Source organism: Camelus bactrianus, chromosome 16 (genome assembly GCF_048773025.1).
Source record: "Camelus bactrianus isolate YW-2024 breed Bactrian camel chromosome 16, ASM4877302v1, whole genome shotgun sequence".
In the NCBI taxonomy this organism is placed as follows: domain Eukaryota; kingdom Metazoa; phylum Chordata; class Mammalia; order Artiodactyla; family Camelidae; genus Camelus; species Camelus bactrianus.
In genome coordinates this window covers 7,804,762-7,819,981 of record NC_133554.1, presented here as the reverse complement: position 1 = coordinate 7,819,981, position 15,220 = coordinate 7,804,762, and the positions used below count along the sequence as shown (strand labels likewise).

Genomic DNA, 15,220 nt, shown 5'->3' with positions numbered 1-15,220 from the left:
AACCTAGTTACCAGGGAATGCCATCCTGGGCCCTCCTTTTCCACCTCCTCCCTCATTGTGACCCCAGCCACCTGCCCTATTATGACCCAGTCCTTCTCCCCCTCCCCCACCAGAGGAGTCTGGCTACTAGTGAGTATGTGGGGGCCAGGGGGCCCAGATAGTCCTGGGACCCCCGGACATGGGTGAACGAACCCACTACGGAGCCCAGGCATGCTCTGGCACCAACCCCAGGAAGTGCCAGGACCTAGGAGACTCGATTCTTCTGATTCTGGGCAGCTTCATCTTGCTCAACGTGGGGATCAATGTGGTGACACTGGTCAGGGCAGGATCTGGGCAGCAGGGTTGGGGGACCCTGGGATCTCAAAGGGCTGAAATGGGAGGGCTGCTGGGATGTGGCCAGACAAGGGTTGGACTTCCAGGCTCACACTGCTCCCGGACTCTCCCCTTCCCTGCTTCCCTCAGCTATGGAGGCATCTGAAGAGCTCCTTGCGGACTCTTTTCCGTCATTTTTTCCCCAAAGGTGAGTGGACCCCAGCGTGGGCTCAAGGGATGTGGGCCTGTCCCCTTTCTTCTATCCCTGTTCCTGATTCTTAGTCCCTCAGGAACCCAAGCCTTGTCCCATCCCGCCTTTCCCTGCAGACAAGCAATCCAGCTCTCCAGGCAGCCATCCCATGTGCATGCGCTGTTCTGTGGATCCCAAGAACCTGTGCTCAAGAGTCTCTTCCCACTTCCACTGTCGCCCAAGCTTCCTGCTCGGGCAGCCTAACCACCTTGACTCCTGGATACCAGACACGAATGATGAGAAGGCTTCTAGGTGCTGCTGGATGCCGCCTCAGTGTGGACACGCTGGGGCTCCCATGGAGGCTCCATGGGGACTGTGGAAGGAGGGGATAATGGGAGCTGGGGAGGCCCCTCAAGTCACAGCCTTAAAGGCCCAAGCCACCTTTTTCTCCAGGCAAAAGACATCTTCCAGGTACCACAGGATGGGCAAGTTGGACATGGTTCCACTCCGCCTGCCCCAAGAGAGCAAGACTAAGACCCCAGCCTGTGACCCAGCCCAGGCCCCAGCCCAGGCCCAGACCTGCTCCCCAGTCCAGCCTCCTGGACGCACTCCTGCCAGGGCCCAGGCCTTCTCCTCAGCCCACCCCTCTCAGCACACCCCCGCCCAGGCCCAGACCCGCTCCCCAGTTAACCCCCCTGAGCACGGCCCACCCCAGCCTCAAACCTGCTCCCCAGTACACGCTGCTAGGCATACTCCTGCCAGGACCCAGACCTTCTCCTCAGCCCACCCTCCTAAGCATGCCATGCCCCAGGTGCAGACTCACTCCTCAGTCCACCCCCCAGAACACACCACCTCCCAGGCCCAGACTCACTCCCCAGCCCTCACTCCTGAGCACAGCCCTGCCCAGGTCCATGGTCCTGAGCACACCTCAGCCCAAATCCTGGCCCAGGCCCAAACCCAGATCCCCTCACATGCCTCAGCCCAGTCCTTGGGCCACAACCCTGAGCACATAACAGCCCCCGCCTCAGCCTGCACCCTGACCCATGCTCATCTAACCTATACCCGTAACCATACCCTGGTCCCTCCTGCAACTTCTGCCCCTGCTGCAATTCCTGCCCCAGCCCCCACACCAGCCTCTGCCCCAATCTCTGCCACAACCCCTGTCCCAGAGCTGGTCATGGCCCTGACTCCCACTCCAGTCCCGGCTACTACCCCTTCCCCCGTCCTAACTTCTATTCCCTCTACCCTGTCCGCCTTCAGCCAGGGCCTCTCCAGGGGCCACGTGGTCTATGATGCCCGCAGGGTAAAGCACAACTTATTCCATGTGCGTCCCCCTCAGAATTCTGGGTATTCCAGAAAAGACTTGGGTACCCTCTCCAGGCCCCAAGAGGGGCATGGCCCAGTGAGCTCTGAGCAAACATCAAAGCCATGTAGTGCGGATGGTGCCAAGCTCTCCACAGGATCCATATTGGGTTACCTGGAGTTGGGGAATATGGAATGGAAGATCTCAAATGACGCCAACGGCGAGTTCTTACAGCCCAAGACCTTCCCTTACTGCAGCTTCCACCCTTGCAGTTCTGAGAAGAAAGAAACAGACTCCCAGGCTCCAGTCTACCCCAAATTCCTGGTCTACTCCAAGGATGCTGCACCTTCTCAACCTTGTTTCCATTCTCCAACCAGTACCCAGACCTCGCCAGGCACTGTGCCTCCACCATGCATTCTTTCTCTACCTCTTGTTTCTCCCAGATCCTTTGTCCTTCAACACACCAACCACCAGGAGCCCTCCACCTTAACACAAACTGCCACCCTTCCACCAACCTCCAAGTCTCCTCAAACTGTCCTCTCTTCCCAGGGGCCCATCCCTACCCAGTTCTCCACAATTTCCCAAACCCCCAACCAGACTCAACCTCCCGAACTTCATGAGAGTCTAGGCCTCACCCAAGACTCTGGCCTCCAAAATACCCCAGGCCCTTCAAAAGACTCTATTGTTTCCAGAAACCCAGGCCTTACCCCAAATTCAGGCCTCCACAAGAACCCAGGCCTTACCCAAGATCCAGGTCTCCACAAGCTTCCAGGCATAAGCCAAGACCCTTTTCTATTCAAGAACTCAAGTCTTTCCCAAAGCTTTGAACTTCACAAGAATCCAGTTGTTACCCAAGATTCTGGCTCCCAGAAGAGCCTAAGTTTTACTCAAGATGCGAGTATCTTTAGGAGTCCATGTCTCACCCAACCCTCTGGTCTCCACAAGAATGCACCATTTCTCCCAGCTTCTGACATTCAGAGGAGTGTAGGCTTTCTGCGAGACTCTGTAGTCTATGGGAATCTAGAGCAAAACCAGGAGACTGCACTCTATAAAAGTCAAGAGCGCTCCCCCAAAACTGGCCTCCATAATAGCTCAGGCCCTTCGCAAGATTCTGGATGTCACAAGAGTACGGGTAACGCCCAAGATCTGGGAGTCTCCAGGAATCTAGGCTTTACCCAAGATTCTGGGTCACAGAAGAGTCTATACCTTGCCCAAGACTCTGGAGTCAACAAGAGCTCAGGCCTTTCCCAGGAATCTGGTCTCCATAAAAGCCCAGGCCTTGTCCAAACCTCTGGCCTCTGTAAGGGCTCAGGCCTTACCCAAGACTCAGGAGACTACAAGAATCCAGGTCTTACCCAAGATTCTGGAGTCTACAGGAGCCAAGGCCTTACTCAAGATTCTGACCTCCATAAGAAACCGGGCCTTACTCAAGCCACTGAAGTCAAGCAATGTGGCCTTACCCAAGATGCTGGAATTTGCAGGAGCCCAGAACATACCCATGACCCTAACTGCCACAAGTCCTCAGGAATTAATCAAGACCCTGGCCCCCATAAGGGCCCAGTCCTTAGCCAAGGCTCTGGCCTCCCCAAGACTCAAGGCCTTACCAAAGGATCAGGACTCAACAAAATCTCATGCCTTGTCCCGAATCCTGATCTCCACAAGAACCCAGGCCTCACTCTAGGAACTGACTCTGCCCAAGTCTTAGGCCCACATCAGACCCGAAAGACATTTGTATCTGGGGAGATTCCTCGAAAGGAAGCAGAGCAGCACACACCATGGACTTCTGTCCCACTCAGTCAGAACACGGGCTCTCCCAAGGCACCCGTGATCTACAATGACCTGCAAACCTTCTCAGAGGTGCCTGTACTAATTGAGCTGCAGTCGTCCTCCCGGCAAGCAGGCAGCCAAGACTGGGTGTACCGCCCTGTGGACACAGTTCCTCCAGCCCGTCAGAACTACCGCCAGATGTCTGTGCCTCCCAGAATCAATCAGTGGAAGCCCCACTGTCCTGGGTCAGGCACCCGGGTAGGGCATGTGGTCTTTGACGCCCGCCAGAGACAGTTTGGAGTGGGCAGGGACAAGTGTGAAGCTCTGTCTCCCAGGCGCCTTCACCAAGAGGCATCCAGCAACTCACCTGAGACCATCAAGGAGTGGGGATATCAGTGTGTGATGAGAAACTTGGAAAAAGAGAGGACAGATGTGCACGAGAAATAAAGAGGCAAGAAAAGTATTCTGCAGTTGTTTGGTGATATCTACCCAGCCACACCCCACAGGGCCTGATCAGGACTGAAATTACCCCTGCTTCCCCTGCGAAGCTACACAGCCAAACCCATTATCCCCAGGGTCCTAGAGCTGCACTGTCCAACACAGTAGCTATTAGCCAAATATGCCTATTAGAATGTAAATTAGTTAAAATTAAAAGTTCTGTTCCTCAGTCTCATTATCTCTCAAGTGCTCAATAGCCACTTGTGGTTGGTGGCTACTGTATTGGATGGTACACATTTAGAACATTTCCATCATCACAGAAAATCCTATTGGAGAATAATACTTTAGAGTTTAGAGGAACTTTCCTCTCCCTGTCACCCATACCCAGCGTCCTAGAACTCCCACAGAGCCCAGAGCACTTATTTCTTTTTAGGGTGGCTCAGAAGCCAACCTCTGGGGAGGAGGTAAGGTAGAGGGATGGACACCTAATGCCTGATTTCCCTGGACTGTGAGAAAGAGCTCACGCCTCAGTTTTCCTGACCTGGTGTCTCTAATCAAAACCAGATGTACAGAAACTTGACTCTCCAGTTCTGGGCTGTGTTTGGGGCTCTTGGTGACTGAGGAAGACGACCTCTCTGTTAGTGACTAGGAACCCCAGAGACTTAGGCTCCCCAAATTGAGCTCTGGATTCTGAGAATCCTCTCCTTTTTAGGCCTCTAATTTTTCCAGGTGTCTCCACTTAATTATCTTGCCCATGGACTTAGGCCTAATCCACGCCAGAGGCAGACCCTTGGGAAAAGGAATGTAAGAATTCCTCATTCAGTAATACATTGGCCTGATCTGTGAGCCTCTCTCTGGTTTCCTATTTCCCTGCCCCCCTTACCACTCCCACCCTGGTTTCCCATCTTTCTGTCCTATTATTCTGTCTCCTAGTTTCATCCTAGAATTAAGCTGTGTCCATGACAGCATAATTTTCCAGCTGGGAATTCCCTCTGGACTTGATTTTCATTCCTGGTAACTGTTCTATATAGACACATGAGCCACAATATTCCAAAGTGTTTTCCCTGCCACCACTCATGTGTCTGAGGTGAGCATCATTAATACGTCCCTGCCCTGAGTCAGATGTCCATTTCTGGGCCACCACCTGTGTGTTCTTGTCTAATACTACCACCACTGATTCCAAGGAGATACTTCTCCACCCAGCTGGGGAGCCCCTTTCCAACACCTCTCTGGCTTAACTCTGACCTTTTACAAGTCATGTGCAACCTTTTTAGGCTGCAGTCTCATCTCTAAAATGAAGCTATACTTGCATGGAAGAATCCTTCTAGATAGTGACCAGGGTTCCTCTACTCACACATGAGATGTAGAGGCCCCTATTTCTCCCTAGGCGGTAAGGTATGTCCCCCATTATGGTTTGCTATTCAGATCCATCCTATTATGCCTCTGCTCCAACCCCAAGGAATGTTTGTGTTGGGTTGACCTGGGCTTGGAAAGGCACAGAATAATTTATCTCAATGGGAACTACAACTTCCATCAGGCACTACTTCAACGGAACAGGAAAGGATGTGGGGGCGTGGCCCCAAAGCCCTGATAGCTCGAAAGATAAACTACAAATCCCAGGATCGCCGGGAGATCTCAGCAGAGCAAAAGGAGTGATTGAACTCTCACTGGAGGCGGGGCGGGTCCGGAACCACCCTGACTTCCTCCATAAATGGGCGTGGTTGTAACTTAGGGGCGTGGCCTTGTGGGCAGCAGGAAGAAGTTACCTGTTGAATCCTTCTAACCATCTTCTTCTCAGCCCTTGCAGCTACCCCTAAGAGGGAAGCTGCAAACGATAAACCTCTTCAGAAAAAGAGGTAACAGGAGGCAGACAAGGAGCAGCGGAGGGAACTGACTATTGCTTTCGGTAGGAGGGGCCCAACAGCTACTTTTTACCTGATGAGTCAGGTGAACCGGTCCGTGGGCGGGGGAGACCAGCGTATGAGAAAAGGACTGGGACGGAGGAGGTATTTATTTGTTCGTTTTCAAGATTATATTTAGAGCCCTTGATCTGCAGACACATTGGCCGACTGTGGGGCACTCCCTCGGCCTCGGGAAGAGAGAACGCGGGAGACTTTTCGGCAGCAAAAGAACGACCCATCCGGGTTTCCTACCGTCCGTGTATTTCCTAGCCCCAAAACTATAGAGCCACATGGCTTCCGCGGTCTGGGGAAGTGCTCCCTGGTGGGGCCCACCGCCCCCAGCCCCAGCCCGGCCGCTCACGGATATCGACTTCTGCTCTGGGGCGCAGCTGCAAGAACTAACCCAGCTGATTCAGGAGCTAGGTGTTCAAGAGAGCTGGAGCGACGGGCCCAAGCCGGGACCAGACCTCCTCCAGGCCAAGGATTTTGTTTTCTCTCTGCTGGGTAAGTAAACCTTCCCTGCCTTCGGGAACTCCCAGCTCTCTGCCACGCCCCACCCCGCCCTGGTTTTGGGTCACGCCCTCAGGATCCCTTCTCGTCCCTTAGGTCTCGTTCACCGCCGGGACCCTCGCTTTCCTCCCCAGGCTGAGCTCTTGCTGCTTCGTGGCGGGATTCGCGAGGGCTCCCTGGATCTGGGGCCTGCACCTCTAGGTCCCTATGCCCGGGGGCCTCACTATGACGCCGGCTTCACACTCCTGGTGCCCGTGTTTTCGCTAGACGGCACTGGACAGGAGCTACAACTGGATGTGGGATCCTGTTATGCATGGCTCTGCCTCCCAGAGCAAGTACACGGAACCTCAGTCCGGGAGGCATGGCAGGATTGCCTAGGACCCCCAGTCCCAGGGAGACGTGATTCGATCCTCCCAACCGAAAGAGAAGGAAGTTCCAAGGACCCGCAGAGCTCTGTGGACCAGCCTCACGGCGACGTTGCTGAGCCTGGGGCACATGTGTGTTTGGAAAAATCACCTAGTAACATTTCAGTGCCGGAGCTGCCTCAGGAAGACGTAACCGATGTTGGCTTTCCCTCATCCTTGAAAAAACCGAATGGTGACGTCACCACAGCAGCCGACGTTAGCCCCAGCCCAGTGCCAAAGCCGTCGGAGGCTCTGGAGGCATGGCCCACATTGTGCCCTGCCCAGGTGGCTGCCTGGTTCTTTGCTTCGCTGGCCGCGGTCGCTGAATCCCTGTTCCCGGTCCCGGGTGCCCCGCGCTTGGTGCATGCAGCCCGCCACGCCGGGTTCAGCACCATCCTCCTGGCTACTCCTGGGCCCCCGCGCCGCCTTCTGCTTTTCGACCTGATCCCCGTGGTGTCCGTGGCCGGCTGGCCCGAGGGGGCTCGTAGCCACTCTTGGGCCGGCCCGCTGGTTTCGGAGTCTTCCTCCTTCTACCTGGTGCCCGGCGGTGGCACAGAGCGGTCGGGCGCCTCCGGCTGGCAGCTCTGCTTCGCCCGCCAGGAGCTGGCGCTCAAGTCGCGCATACCCGCACCGCTGCTGCAAGCGCACGCCGCGGCCCAGGCCCTGCTGCGCCCGCTGGTGGCTGGGACCCGGGCCGCGGCTCCCTACCTCTTGCGGACGTTGCTCTACTGGGCTTGCGAGCGGCTGCCCGCGCTCTATCTGGCGCGGCCCGAGAATGCGGGCGCCTGCTGCCTCGGGCTGCTGGATGAACTGGGCCGGGTGCTCGAGGCCGGGACGCTGCCCCACTATTTTCTGAGTGGCCGAAAGCTCCGTGCCGGAGACGGCGCCGCTGCGCTGCTCGGGGCGTTGGCCCAGCTTCGCGGGGACCCTGCCGGGGCCCTCCGCACCGCTGTGGAGGAGGCCAAGGCTGCGCGCAAGGGGGGCGGCTTAGCTGGCGTGGGAGGCGGAGCCCATTAAAGATGTTGCTCCTACTAGCTTGGAAAGTGCTTTTGTTGGCCGTGGGATGTAGAGGGGACTGCTCTCCCCTCGCCTGGGAGACAGGCTGAGCGCCCTGGGCCCGAAGACTACGTTCTAGGCCTCCTCACCGGTTCCTCCCCATCTTCCCATTCTCCTCCTGCCCCATCCCTGACACAGGTCGTTCCATTCCCGCCTCTCCACTTTCCAGATCTGTGGCCAGCATCCCTCCTGCTCCAGTGCAACCTCCAGCAAGCTTCTCCCCCCACTTATGGTTTTTTTTTTTTTTTTCTCTTAAGAGTCAACAGGGATGGGAAGGTAATTGCTAACAAAACGTGGAAAGGACCAGGGATTGACCAATTTGGCTCACACAAAAGCAGAGAGATTAAGGAGGCCGGATTTCACCCCAGGCTAGATCTCACCACCACCCCTATCTCTTCAGTTATTCCCTCCACTTTTCTCATCTAGTTCTGTCCTCCATCCCGGGCAGTAGGGTCCCTTTCTCCATTCCCAGGGCGTCCGCCATTCTACTTATCTTAAGCCCAACCTCTCCTCCCATCCAGGGTTGTGTACAGTGGAATCGCCTCCTTGTCCCTCCTCCTCTGAACCCCAAGACATGCGGCCTTTCCTCGGCTCCGTCTGCCTCTAAGACCGTCCCCACTCCCTGCCTCCAAGGAACCCTGGGGTTCCGCCCGCCCAGCTTCATCCCCCTCTTTCCCGGCGTCTCCGCCCCCTGCCCCGCCCCCGGGCCGGCTCTCGGAGGAGGGGGAGCTGCTGTCACCGCCGCCGCCTCAGCTTCCCACAGCCTCTACCGCTGCCGCCGCTGCAGCCGCTCCGCTTGGTCCAGCCGCCAGGCCCAGTGCTCACTTCGCCGGACCAGGGCTCTCTGCGGAGACACCCTCACTCCTTCGTGGGGTCCGGGTCGCCTAGCTAGGCGTGGGGGGAAGCTCCGCTTGCGGGGTACAGGGAGGGAGGAGCCTGGAGCCGGAGCCAGCGCCAGCCGTCGCCGGATCGACAAGACAGGACAGGTTGAGGGGCGTCGGGGAAGGAAAAGGGGGTGCTATAGGCAGTCCCGGGGAGGACGAGGAAGCCCTGTCGCAGAAAGCTCTAATGCGCTCTGACTTACAGGGGGTCTGTTCACATTTGGGGACCCGTGACAACGTGGGTGCACTCCTCTCTCGAGGGGCTGGTTGGATTGGAGGGCCTGGGATCTAAACAGCACCAGCTGTTCCCAAGGAAATTAAGGGGCAGCCAGGAAAACCAAAAAATCAAAAAAACCCAAAACCTATGCTCCTTATTCCGAGGTGACAGAGGGCCCTCCAGACAACCACCTGGTGTAACCACTAGGAAGGGCGGATTTGGAGGTGACTTCAAAAGGAGTGGAGGGTAACAAGGTGAGGAAAGGGGCTCAGCAGCTAGAACTCTGTGCCACTAGAAATGGGGGTGACTTGGTAAAAAATGGTATTGTCCTGAGACAGGGTCTGGGAACCTCTTCTCACTGAATGGGGACAGTCTGGTATTTCAAGTCATAGATTTTGAGGATTGCAATATTTTAAAAAAGTGGGGGATTCTCCACTTAGAGTGTGGCAAAGGGAAAGACATCAAGGTTGGGTTCTTCCCTGACATTGGCATTGCCCCAGTAGGGGTGGAGTGAACCAATATCCCCAAAGCTAAGGACCCGCACCCTTAAGATTACAAGAGTGGATTTGGCAGGAGTGCAGGGCCCTGAAATAGGGTGGAAAGGTGCCTGGGGATATTGGAACCACGTTTTGGAAAATTTGAGGGTCTTGGCTTTGGGATACTGGAAGTGGAGGCCAGGGACACTGGAGATCAGGGAAAGGGGTAGTTTTCAGTGGGGGCAAAAGTCGTGGGTGGGGTCAGTTGAGAGGTACATAGGCTGTTGGACCCAGTGGAGCTAGCAGGGGCCCAAGGGTGGGAGCTGGAGCCTGGGGTGGGGGTCATCTAGCGCTTATCCTCAGGTCCTGTGGGTAGGGCAGTGAGTAGGGACTGGAGCATCGAAAGCATGTCCTGGTGAGCAAGCGGGCTTCTCCGGGGGAGCCCAGCGCGCTCCGGGCGCCTGCCTGTTTGGGGGTGTCTCCTCCCGGGGCGCCATGGCGGCGCTGGCCAGTAGCCTGATCCGGCAGAAGCGGGAGGTCCGCGAGCCCGGGGGCAGCCGGCCCGTGTCGGCGCAGCGGCGCGTGTGTCCCCGCGGCACCAAGTCCCTTTGCCAGAAGCAGCTCCTCATCTTGCTGTCCAAGGTGCGACTGTGCGGGGGGCGGCCCGCGCGGCCGGACCGCGGCCCGGGTGAGTGGCTGGAGCGGGGTCTCCGGGCCTGGGGTCTCTCTGCCTGGGAGGTTGAGGCCAGGGACTCGAAAGAGTGGGGCCCAACTGAGGGGGGCTCCCTGAAAGTGAAAGGGGGTGGGCCCGGACCACAAAGTCTCAGGGAGACTATGCCTCAGTTTCCCTTCTCTTTCGCCCATAACCCCGAGTCTCCTTGCTTTCGAGGGCAAGGGGAAGGCTTGGGGGCTAAGCCTGGTACCCCAAAGCCCAGCAGCTCCCGCTCGCCCCCCAACCCAACGCAGGAGTCCCCACCCCCACCGTCCTCCGCCTACGTGCCGGCTCTCGCGATTCTTTCCATCCGGAGCGGAGGGGCCTGGGGGTTCCGGACGCCTGGGTCACCCCGAGGGTTTCTGCGGCTCCGGCAGCCCCGCCCCCGCCCCGGTTCTCCCGCTCCTCCATGCCTTGGCTCGGTTCCCCCTGGCCGAGCTGGCCTGGCTCGGCGCCAATCTCCCCAGCTCTCCCCCGGGTGTCCTTGCAGCTACCTCGCCAGCCCGCCCCTCTGTGCGCCCTCCTCCTGTGACCTGCGCTGCAAGCCGGGAGCCGGGCACCCCCTATAAACCCCTACGCGACTCAGAAATCGGGTCCCAGGGGCTCAGGGGACCCTCTGCTGCGACGAACTCAGACTGGAGACCCTCACTGAGACTGGGGGTCGTACCACCTATGAGGGGGTACCGGGAAGTCGGCAGGAAGCAAGAGCCGGGGGAGGAGAGTTGTGCGGGTTAGCCTGTGGTCCCCGTCCAGTTGCGACAGGCAGGGAGTCCCTCTGGCTTCGCTCCCGCTCGCTCCCAGCTCCCCTAGGGGGAGCCCCCTACCCCCTGCGCCCTCCTCCTCACCGCCGCCGGCACTTGGTAGTGGTACGGTCCGCAGCCCACCCTTTGAGTGGGACCCGGCCCCCCACGTGACTCAGCTTGCCTCGCCAGCTCCCCGGCCCCCTCCCCCATTTCCTTGGTTTGGTACCGAATGTCCCACACCCCAGGCGGGTTACCTGGCTGAAGGGGAGAGGCTGAGCCTCAGGGAGGGCTGAGCCCCCGCGAGCCAGCAGACTGACAGACAGATAGACAGACAGATGGGTCAGTGACAGTCCGGCGCTGGACCAAGGAGAGGCCCGCGCCAAGAGAGCGGCAGCCGCAGGAGCAGGTGCTGAGTCAGCGTCAGGCCCAGTCCCACCCACCTCCTGAGGGGGCTCCCCTACCCTGTGGTCACCTTACTGCCCCCCAACTCGCAAACATACTGCCCCTTCAGCAGTCCTGCCTGCCTCCCTCTGTCCTGCGTTTTCATGTATCTCTCCCCTTGCTCTTCTCTCTTCTCCCCTCCCCCATTCTGATTGAGCTGTAGAGTAGGAATTAAGCCTTTAAATAAATTTCAATAAATTAAACTGAAAGCTGGTGGTTAGAGGAAGCAGAAGGGGACCCACACCCCAGCTTCCTCAGGAGTCCAAGAGGAGGGGGAGAGAGCTTGCTTGGAAGGTCAGTGAGCTGGGGCCCTGGGACCCACTTCCTTCCCTTGGTTCTCCCTTCTTTCTCTCCTCTGATCCCGCCAAGTGTACGAATGTTTTTGGGAACAGAGATGTCATGTTTCAAGATGAATGTCTCTCTCTCCAGAGCCTCAGCTCAAAGGCATCGTCACCAAACTGTTCTGCCGCCAGGGTTTCTACCTCCAGGCAAATCCTGACGGGAGCATCCAGGGCACCCCAGAGGACACCAGCTCTTTCAGTGAGAGGGGGAGCCAGCTGCTGGGTGGGGAGGGGAAGAGCAGGCATAGGAGATGATCATCCTCTTCCCACTTTGGGTTCGTTTGTTTTCAATCTGGCTCTTTGACTCCCAAGGGAAGAAGTAGAACTGGAACCTGGAGGGGGGCCCAGCTGGGAGTTGGAAGTCTGGGGTACTGATGCCCCCTCTCTCCACCTCCAGCCCATTTCAACCTGATTCCCGTGGGGCTCCGTGTGGTCACCATCCAGAGTACCAAGCTGGGTCACTACATGGCCATGAATGCTGAGGGGCTGCTCTACAGCTCGGTGAGACAAGGAGGCTGAGTGGTCTCGGGTGTGGGGACTCCCCTAGTGACAGCCTTCTTGATTACAGATGTTTTGCAGCTCAGGGCTTCCTCTCCTCCAGCTCTTTCTGATGTCCTGCTTTCATTGCCCACTCTCGGACACCTCCTCTAGGGTCCCTCCAGTCCCTCCTCCTTGAACAGCGCCTCCAAATACCTCTGGCTCTTTGAATGTCCAACTCTTTCAGCCTTTTAAGACCCCCTTGTCTCATCCTACCTCCTCCAGACCTCATTATTACTCACTTCCCCAGAGTCATTCAGGATATAGGGGAAGGATTCAGGAATTCCTCCAAGCAGGAATTCCTTCCAGGTCCCCTGGATGGTGGGAGGTTGAAAGTAGAGAGATGGTGTCTTCTTATCCCAGGGCCCCCCGAAGTCTAGTTTCCGGCCCTCAGGGGGCCACCAGACTCTTCCTTATCCTTCCTTTCTCCCAGTTCCTGCATGGACTCAGAGGTTGGCCCTCCCAGCCTAAATTGTGTGGATTGTATCCTGGCTTGTTCTTCTCAGGGTCCCCTTCTGTCCAGTGATGTGTCTTTTTATCTCTCTGTCTGTCTGTGTGTGCCTTTCTGGGTCTCTGTCTCTTCAGCCACATTTCACAGCTGAGTGTCGCTTTAAGGAGTGCGTCTTTGAGAATTACTATGTCCTGTATGCCTCTGCTCTCTATCGCCAGCGCCGTTCTGGCCGGGCCTGGTACCTGGGCCTGGACAAGGAGGGCCGAGTCATGAAGGGAAATCGAGTCAAGAAGACCAAGGCAGCAGCCCACTTTGTGCCCAAGCTCCTGGAGGGTGAGTTTGGACCCTCCAGGGAGAGGTGGGCCACATGGAAGGGTATTGACCTTGTCGTGGACATTTAGTGACACAAGCTCAGGGACTATAGGTGTTTTAAGGGGATACCTATTATGACAAGTCAAGCCAGGAAGGCTTTGGCCTTGGGGGTTTGGGGAGCGCTCCTTCTGTGGGTTGGGGTTCCCAGAGGGTGGGTATAGGGGAAGGGAGCCCTTTCAGAGCTCTCTCTGTGTGCCTAACTCTCCTTCCTGTTCCTCTCTCTCCCCTTCACAGTGGCCATGTATCGGGAGCCTTCTCTCCACAGTGTCCCTGAGACCTCCCCTTCCAGTCCCCCTGCCCCCTGAAATGTAGCCCCTGGCTGGAGGCTCCCTGCACTTACACTGAGCCCGCCACCACCACAGTCTGTCTCCCAGCCCCACTCCTGGCCCTGCTCTCACCCCTGCTGCCACACTCATGCCCTGAGCAGCCAGGTCCCACCAGGTGCTCTAGCCTGAGGGAGCCTAGGGGCTGGCTGTGACTTCCAGGGCTGCTGAGACCCTTAGATCCTTGGGCCCAGGAAGGGGTCTGAGCTGGGGTGAAGTGTCTGAAAATAGTCCTGGCTGATCACTTCTTTCCTTGCACACTCATGCCCCCCCCCCCACCAAAGCCTCTTCCTGAGATGACGCTGGGGGTCTGAAGCTGACAGAACCAGGGCATAAATCTTCCCCACCCCGGGCTCAGCCAGCCCCCAGAGTCTTATGCTCTTTTCATTGCCACTGAGCCATAGATTTATAGGTCCACTGGAGCTCAGGATTCGTTTCCTTCTTTCCTTCCTCCACCTTTTGCCTTGTTCCAGACAGATTCTGGAACACCAGGCACCCCAGCTAGGGCCATTTCTGCACTCAGGCTCTGTGCTGGAACACAGACATGCTGTCAGGCTCTGTTCTGGATCCATCAGGCTTCTGTCCTTGACCCAGATGGACCCCTGGCTTCCAAGTAGAGAGAGGCTGGATTTGAGCCCTGTCCAGCTGTTGGCCTTGGCCTGAACTGGGACCAGTCTCAGATTACCACAGGTTTAACTTTCTTATCCCAGAGACACCCAATTCTAGAGCATGGTGTTCTAGACACATATGGAGCCATTCTTCCTTCCAGATCTCAGCTCTAGGACATAGACCACAACTCTCAGCCCTTCCCTCTAGGATGGAACTGGGACCTATATAGCCATATTATTGCTCTAGAGTAAGTTCTAGACCCATCCTCCCACCTTCTCTAGTGTTAACCTTTTAAGGATGAGCTCTGGAAAGGACTCAGCTGTGATTCACAAAGAATTAAGTGCTGGATGAATCAAGAACCACATCTTGTTTTTCCTAGATAATTTTCTAAAAATCTCTTTCTTCCTACAGAATGCTAACTTTATCTTTACATATAGTTTCTAGCTCCTGCAACTTAGCTGTGGTCCTGCCAGGGAAAGAGTATGAGGAAGGGCAGAGGAGTTTTGGGAGGAATCCCTGGCTTATAGCAGGAAAGCTTGGATAGGGAAGGGGCCAGAACCATGGCATGATTGGACCTGTGCCTGAGCTTGGGGGATATGAACATTTAGCTACCTCAGCAGGAATTCCAAGTCCCCTTTAAATCTGAGGTGTTTAGGGTAATGGGTCTAGAATAAAAAATATAAATGGCACATAACCTTGACCCCCCACCATGAGGAGACCCCAATTCAGCATAAGTCCCACCTATCTCCACTACAGGTCAGGCCAAGTAGGGTGAGGGCCACTTGGGCTCTAGACCTCATACACCATCACCCCCAGAACTTCTAACTGAATAGAATTTGCTTTACCTTAAGGCTTATAACCTCAGCTGGGCTTTAGGTACCCAAAAAGGGCCTGACTAGATTTTTCTGAAAAAATGCAGATAGCCGGGACAGGCCTGAAAAAGATCAGGAGCCCATCAGTGAACTAGGAAGGAGATTCTGAGAGGTCCCAGATTTGAGCTGAGTAGACTGAGGAGGCCCAAAAGGGAGGGGATAGATCTCAGGCAGGTCACTTTTCCTCAGGCTCTTTCTACTTCTGGCTTGTTGCAAGCGGGATGGATGCTCCCCTCACCCACACAGACACCGCTCAGGCTCCACCCATCTCCTGGCTCTGCTCCCAGGGGACAGGGTCTCCACTCCATGCTTTCTGAAATTAAAGAAGATTTATACAACTGAAGTGTTGTCTGTCATCTGTGGG

General features: G+C 56.5%; 3 protein-coding genes across 5 annotated transcripts; all 3 read left to right on the top strand.

The window, feature by feature from the left end:
• The first annotated feature begins 163 nt into the window (after positions 1-163).
• Positions 164-3,975, top strand: SPEM3 (SPEM family member 3). Its single transcript, XM_045524819.2, is given in 4 exon segments — positions 164-316; positions 463-520; positions 640-3,941; positions 3,943-3,975. Coding segments are annotated over 4 exon segments (3,531 nt in total). The 5' UTR covers positions 164-178.
• A 1,749-nt stretch (positions 3,976-5,724) lies between these two features.
• On the top strand, positions 5,725-7,856 carry TMEM102 (transmembrane protein 102). Its single transcript, XM_074342291.1, has 3 exons — positions 5,725-5,916; positions 6,067-6,415; positions 6,518-7,856. The coding sequence occupies exons 2-3, from the start codon at positions 6,202-6,204 to the stop codon at positions 7,840-7,842; spliced, it is 1,539 nt and encodes a 512-aa protein (XP_074198392.1). The 5' UTR covers positions 5,725-5,916; positions 6,067-6,201; the 3' UTR covers positions 7,843-7,856.
• Positions 7,857-7,869: 13 nt separating this feature from the next.
• On the top strand, positions 7,870-15,199 carry FGF11 (fibroblast growth factor 11). 3 transcript variants are annotated; one of them, XM_010965902.3, is made up of 5 exons: positions 8,002-10,143; positions 11,781-11,891; positions 12,090-12,193; positions 12,899-13,013; positions 13,287-15,199. In XM_010965902.3, the coding sequence occupies exons 1-5, from the start codon at positions 9,951-9,953 to the stop codon at positions 13,355-13,357; spliced, it is 594 nt and encodes a 197-aa protein (XP_010964204.1). In that variant the 5' UTR covers positions 8,002-9,950; the 3' UTR covers positions 13,358-15,199. The 3 variants fall into 3 exon arrangements, with proteins under 3 accessions (XP_074198393.1, XP_010964204.1, XP_010964203.1); XM_010965901.3 differs by having other exon boundaries at positions 12,815-13,013; XM_074342292.1 differs by lacking the exon at positions 11,781-11,891 and having other exon boundaries at positions 7,870-10,143; positions 12,815-13,013.
• The last annotated feature ends 21 nt before the right edge of the window (positions 15,200-15,220 follow it).

What these genes read in the sequence shown, in the direction of transcription:
- FGF11 (XM_010965901.3), top strand. Translation starts at nt 9,951, where the DNA reads ATGGCGGCGCTGGCCAGTAGCCTGATCCGGCAGAAGCGGGAGGTCCGC. An exon ending in AGGGGCTGCTCTACAGCTCG is followed by an intron (nt 12,194 to 12,814) that starts GTGAGACAAGGA and finishes CTGTCTCTTCAG; the next exon opens with CCACATTTCACAGCTGAGTG. An exon ending in TGTGCCCAAGCTCCTGGAGG is followed by an intron (nt 13,014 to 13,286) that starts GTGAGTTTGGAC and finishes TCCCCTTCACAG; the next exon opens with TGGCCATGTATCGGGAGCCT.
- TMEM102 (XM_074342291.1), top strand. Translation starts at nt 6,202, where the DNA reads ATGGCTTCCGCGGTCTGGGGAAGTGCTCCCTGGTGGGGCCCACCGCCC. An exon ending in TTTTGTTTTCTCTCTGCTGG is followed by an intron (nt 6,416 to 6,517) that starts GTAAGTAAACCT and finishes CTCGTCCCTTAG; the next exon opens with GTCTCGTTCACCGCCGGGAC.